The sequence below is a fragment of the Solanum tuberosum genome, unplaced genomic scaffold, assembly GCF_000226075.1.
Source record: "Solanum tuberosum cultivar DM 1-3 516 R44 unplaced genomic scaffold, SolTub_3.0 scf00742, whole genome shotgun sequence".
NCBI classification, from domain to species: Eukaryota; Viridiplantae; Streptophyta; class Magnoliopsida; order Solanales; family Solanaceae; genus Solanum; species Solanum tuberosum.
In genome coordinates, this window is record NW_006239663.1 from 141,957 (window position 1) to 148,164 (window position 6,208).

The 6,208-nt window shown below is 33.9% G+C and overlaps 1 protein-coding gene across 1 annotated transcript; it reads left to right on the forward strand.

Moving 5' to 3' along the window:
- The first annotated feature begins 767 nt into the window (after nucleotides 1–767).
- LOC102577718 (uncharacterized) lies at nucleotides 768–3,320 on the forward strand. Its single transcript, NM_001287999.1, is given in 5 exon segments — nucleotides 768–810; nucleotides 812–815; nucleotides 817–825; nucleotides 828–1,918; nucleotides 2,999–3,320. Coding segments are annotated over 4 exon segments (1,218 nt in total). The 5' UTR covers nucleotides 768–810; the 3' UTR covers nucleotides 3,113–3,320.
- Nucleotides 3,321–6,208: the final 2,888 nt, after the last annotated feature.

A 6,208-nucleotide genomic window follows, 5' to 3' on the forward strand; every position in this document is an offset into this window, starting at 1 on the left:
ATATATATATATGAGAGAAAATTTCACAAATAGCCACTATAATAAACTTTATTAGACTCCTTAACTATGGTTTGCATATTGACGGGCTGTAGCTATAGCTTACTCGCTTGAATAGTTCGCACCTCGCCCGTATAATTCGCAGGTACATTTGTATAATTCACGTGTATTTCTATAATTGAGTTATTTTCATCCGTATTTGATACAAATATGGTAAAAATCGAAATAAAAATTTATACAAATACAAATATCTAAACCTTAAACAGTTTTACAAATTATTTTATACAAATTACATTATACAAAAGTAATATAAAATTCGAAAACTACACGATTATACAAACTTTAAAAAGTTATACAAAAAAAGATTGAATGTATCTGATGATTAAACTGAAAAATTAAAGGAAATCACCGTCATATAACAAATACAAATCAAACGAAGAATTGTTAGTGACGAATTATACAAACTCGAACCGCAACCCATGGAATTAGCTCTAAATGTTAGTGGTGAATTATATATTAGCTAAACTGTAGCTATTTTAACTAATTAACTAGTATATGTTTGTTTACTTGAGTAATTTCCTCTAAAAAATAACATTTTTGAGAATATCGATCGATCAAATTGGGTCGGGTGTCCATGTTTACTACAAGAGTCGTGGGCTTGAGCCCAACATCTCATTCAGGCTTGGCCCATTTCCTATATCTATTCTTCTCTAAATGCTATATATTCACATTTCAGGTCTAAACCCTAATTTTCTCTTTAAGGTTTCACTCGCACTTCTACCGAAAAACCCTAGCAGCCCCCCCTCCCCCTGCAATGGCCACCGCTGCCGCCATCCCTACCACCACCGTGCAAAGCCTGGAAAATGATATGGCCACTGACAGCGCCGCCGTTCCCCTTCCCGCCGTAATGAAGGCTCCGATCCGTCCTGATGTGGTCACCTACGTCCACTCCAACATTTCCAAAAACGCCCGGCAACCTTATGCAGTGTCGAGGAAAGCCGGTCACCAGACCTCTGCTGAGTCATGGGGTACCGGACGTGCTGTGTCACGTATCCCTCGTGTTCCCGGTGGTGGTACTCACCGTGCCGGACAGGGAGCTTTCGGTAACATGTGTCGTGGTGGACGGATGTTCGCTCCGACGCAGATCTGGCGCCGATGGCATAGGAAGATCCCTGTTAACCAAAAAAGGTATGCTGTTGCTTCAGCTATTGCTGCATCTTCCGTTCCTTCATTGGTTCTCGCTCGTGGTCACCGTATTGAATCGGTCCCTGAGCTACCTCTCGTTATTTCCGATTCAATTGAGGGTATTGAGAAGACTAGCAACGCTATAAAAGCTTTGAAGCAAATTGGTGCTTACCCAGATGCTGAGAAGGCCAAGGACAGCCATGCTATTCGCCAAGGAAAGGGAAAAATGCGTAACCGTCGTTACATTTCCCGAAAAGGTCCATTGATTGTGTATGGAACTGAAGGAGCTAAGCTCGTGAAGGCATTCAGGAACATTCCTGGTGTTGAAATCTGCCATGTTGATCGTTTGAATCTGCTCAAGCTTGCTCCAGGTGGTCACCTTGGTAGGTTTATTATCTGGACCAAATGTGCTTATGAGAAATTGGATGGCATTTATGGTACATTCGATAAGCCATCACTGAAGAAGAAGGGATATTTGTTGCCAAGGCCAAAGATGGTGAATGCTGATCTTGCCAGGATTATCAATTCTGATGAGGTGCAGTCTGTTGTTAGACCAATCAAGAAGGATGTTAACAAGAGGGCAACTTTGAAGAAGAATCCATTGAAGAACCTGAACGTATTGCTGAAGCTCAATCCTTATGCAAAGACTGCCAGGAGGATGTCCCTTTTGGCCGAGGCACAGCGTGTCAAGGCCAAGAAGGAGAAGCTCGACAAGAAGAGACATCAAATTACAAAGGTATCATCTTTAGAAGTTTTGCTTAATCTTATAATTTGCGATAATCTAATGCATACATAGTTAAACAAGTAATTGCAACTATTTGTTTATTGAATCATGTTAAACTAGGTAGAAGCGAATGATTAAAGAAAGAAAAATCAAATATTTGCACATAGAGTTGTGTTTAGTATTGAAGTAGATAATGTAGGAGTACTAAATAATGGTATGATTAATAACTAATCTTGGTTTTGTTTTGATTAATAATGATTTGGTTTTTGTGCTATTTATCCCTTGTGAACAGAACCACTGTTTTTGTACATGGCAAACCTTAATTATTAATTTGATTAGTTTATGATATTTCATTTGTTTCAGTTGTATTCTGCTCCTTACAGTATGTCGCTCAAATGTGCTGAGAAGATGCTTATTACTATTGTAGTGGTAGGGTTTGGTGTGGTCATGTTATGCTCCGTTTAGTATGTCACTTGAACGTGCTAAGAAGATGCTTATTACTATTGTAGTGATACGAGTGTCCTGATTGGTTCAGTCGTGTTCTGCGTGTTCTGGATGCTTATTACTATTGTAGTGATACAAGTATAGGGAAGTTTTCCTTTTCGGGCTTTTAGCTAAGAACAAGTGTTACCTGCATTAGAAGCTTCAATCAAAGCTGTTTGAACCGTGTTTGGCAATTATGTGAATTTGGTTGAGTGTTGGAAAGTTTATTTGATGCTTGGGAGATTAGAAATGGTAGTGTTTCATGCATTAGAAGCTTCAATCAAAACTGTTTGAACTGTGTTTGGCAATTATGTGAATTTGGTCAAGTGTAGAAAAGTTTCTTAGATGCTTGGAGATTAGAAATGGTATTTAGATAGTAATACAGATGTTGCTTTAATGCTGCATCTACTGTATTATTTTTTGGCGTTTCTCTTATGCTTGAGAAGCTCCTCTTATCCTGTTTATAATCTTGTACATTTATATGCGGAATCATAGATTACACTTGCATAGCTCTTTGTACTAAAAATAACATCTTATAGGTGTCTCCTTTTGTGTCCTCTATAAAGAACAACTCCCACTGTTTTTCCTGAGTCCATATTTTTGTTGCAGGAGGAGGCATCAGCAATCAGGGGTGCAAGTCATTCGTGGTACAAGACCATGATCTCAGATTCCGATTATGCAGAGTTCGACAACTTCACAAAGTGGCTCGGAGTTTCTCAGTAAAGGGACTTTTCTTTTATGAACTCATGTTAGAAAGCTTTTTGTTTAGTCTGCTGTTTTGTTCTACTTTGCTGGCCCAAGACATGAAAGATATTGAGTGGGAGGAAATCCACGGGCTCGTTGCCTGGCTTTTCCTTGCCTACATTTTGAGTTTTAATTTTAGCTGGAGTATTACTCTACATGGTATGGAATTAAGGATTTTTATGGAGTAGTTTGTCTTTGATGGTTCGTTTTCTAATATTGCATGTGGGATTTTATCTTTCTTCTGCTGCATATGCATACAACAAATAGCAGATTGACCTTAAATAGAGACATCCCATTGGTTTTTGAACTGAAAAATCCCAATACCACAAATGTTCACACACCTAGATATAATTTCATTGATGTTGTATATTATTTTTGTGACTATACCATTAGTTGTGAATCTAAATTGTCTTTGTTCACTCAAAGTTATCCTCACTTCTTAGTTGGAATAAAATAATTTAGGGGTATTTTTCGTCTTTTTAAATAAAATGGAAAAACTTAGTGTACATTGAAACATGACTAGATGGTAGAATGAAGAAGAGAGGAGTAGGGAGTGTAATAATAATAATATTGATGGTATTTATAGTGCTCAAAGAAACATAGAATGATCAATTGTGTTGGAGTCCAAAAGGGCCTAATTAGGCTTGGCCCTAATATCAAAACCATGGACCGAGCCCAGTAGCTATTCCGTTTTCTTCAAAGGATGACTGCTTATAGGCCCACCTTCTAATTCGTTGTGTTCTTAACATATGTGATTGATTCTTCGAAATGTAATTTGACTATACATACAAGTTCATGTCGTTATTTGTGACTCGTAGAAATCGGAATCATGACCAAGGTATTGATAGTTGGATGGCGATGTATATAAACGAGAAGATTGACATGACTATTTCTATATGTAAAAGAATGTATGAAGTCGGCTCCATGAGTACAAGTATAGAGGTTCAAAAAGTATTTACGTAGTAGCCGAGGTTGTTTTCCATAAGCTTAAAAATTCTAGTTTCTTTTTGTTTACGTAAGTACTCTTGGAACCATAGTCAAGGGCTTCTATTGCATCAACGGTGGAAATGGAGAGCAGGCTTCAAAATTGCTCTTTTTAATTGACATTTCTTACTATTATATTTTACAATGTTACAAACAAAATATCAAACTCTCATTTAACGTTTGTAACAACAATAAAACTTTATTTACATAATTTCTAAACTATCTTTATTGTTCTTTTAGAAAGTTGCAAAGGATTTTCCCTTGCAGAGGGTATATCGAAAACAATCTTCTACCTTATAGAGATAGATAAGATATGCGTGTATTCTATCCTCCTCGAACTCCACTTATGAGATTACAAGATGTTTTATTATTCTTATTCACTAGGGAGATAAGTTTGTATTCTAATATTGAGTTGTCAACTTTACTTATGCTTGTCTAGTTTCTTTTTCCTCTCTTTTCATGTCAAAGATAAGAAATGATATGATGAAGAAACACAATTATGAATTTATATTCGAATCAGACAATAGTAAATTTCAAGGTGAATAATACAACTTTATTTGATGAGGGCAAATATATTCAATACATCATCACTTCTTATTAATTAAAATTAAAATTAAAAATTAATAAATTGAAATATTCCATTGTGTGCCCAAATATTATATTCTACATTTGTAGCCTCAAGCAATTTGAGGAAACCTTTTTGTTTTAATTTTTGGTTCATATTTTCTTAGGGGGAGGTAGGTCCAGTCCAAGCTTGTGCGGTAATATAAAAAAACGATGTTTTCAATGCCTTTGATAGATTTACTCGTCTAAAAAATACGTAATAACAAAAAAAGAAAATTAATTTTTTTTTCTAGCCAATGATAGATTTACTCGTCTAAATGAAATATCTTAATCACGATAGGATTTTAGTGTGGATAGATAGATCGATGATGGACTCTCTCTACTTTTAATCAGATATCTAGAGTTCAAACTTTGAACATTTTCCACTTAAATAAGTCGTATTCAATGTAAATTTGAATTAATCGAGTCAATGTATTACATATACTACCAAAAAATTCCTTTAAAAATCTACTTTTTAAAATATTATTCTTTTGAAAAACCTTGTCTTAAAACTCATCATATGATATTCCATGGCTACTTACCTAATTTGGAATATGCATATATAGCCGAATGGATGTGATGGGAATGGAGTAACTCTACTTTTAATTATAAGTCTCGAGTTCAAATCGTACCTCAAATATTTTCAACTTAAATAGTCCTAATGATGTGAATTTGTATTAGCCACGTCAGTGCGTTACCAATCTAAAAATTTTACAAAAAAAATCCTTAAAAACCTATCTTTTTTAATTTTTAAAAACTTGTCTTATACTCTATAATAAGAAATATTATGGGACGGATGGATCCCTCCATTATCAATTCAAATTGCGAGCATTTTCAATTTAAATGAGTTTTATACAACGTTAATATTTATTAATCGGGTGCATTAATTATACTTAAAAAATCCTTTAAAAATATGTATACCTTTTTTTAATTTATAGACTATGCAAACAACCTTAACTAGGTTTAGAGGAATAAACCTCATCATAATTATTCCATGAATTAGTCAATTTAAAGAAAAAAAACAAATATTAAATGATAATCTCATACGGCAATTGATTATTTTTTTCTTACAAGAAAGTTCATTCTTCTTTAGTACATTATTATTTAAATTAATAAGCCTTAAAAGCAAACATAATCGTTTTACACTAATTAAGAATTAATTAATGACTTCTTAAACATGTTTTCTCCAAGTAGAATGACATTATGAGGATTATGAATATATATTGGACATTAACAATAAATTCAGTATAATCATTTGAGAAGAATAACATATGTACATATTTCATTCCTACCTTATAAACACATAATTTTCTTATGATTTTTTTATTATTATTAATATGAAAATTATTTAACTAAATTTATCTCCTCTTTAAATGAATAATTAATGAATGCATGTCTTCTTAGAAAAAAAAATTAAAGTTAACAATTTTTAAAAGTGACATATATTTTTGACCAAACAATGATTGTCTATCTTTTGAAACTTTGACG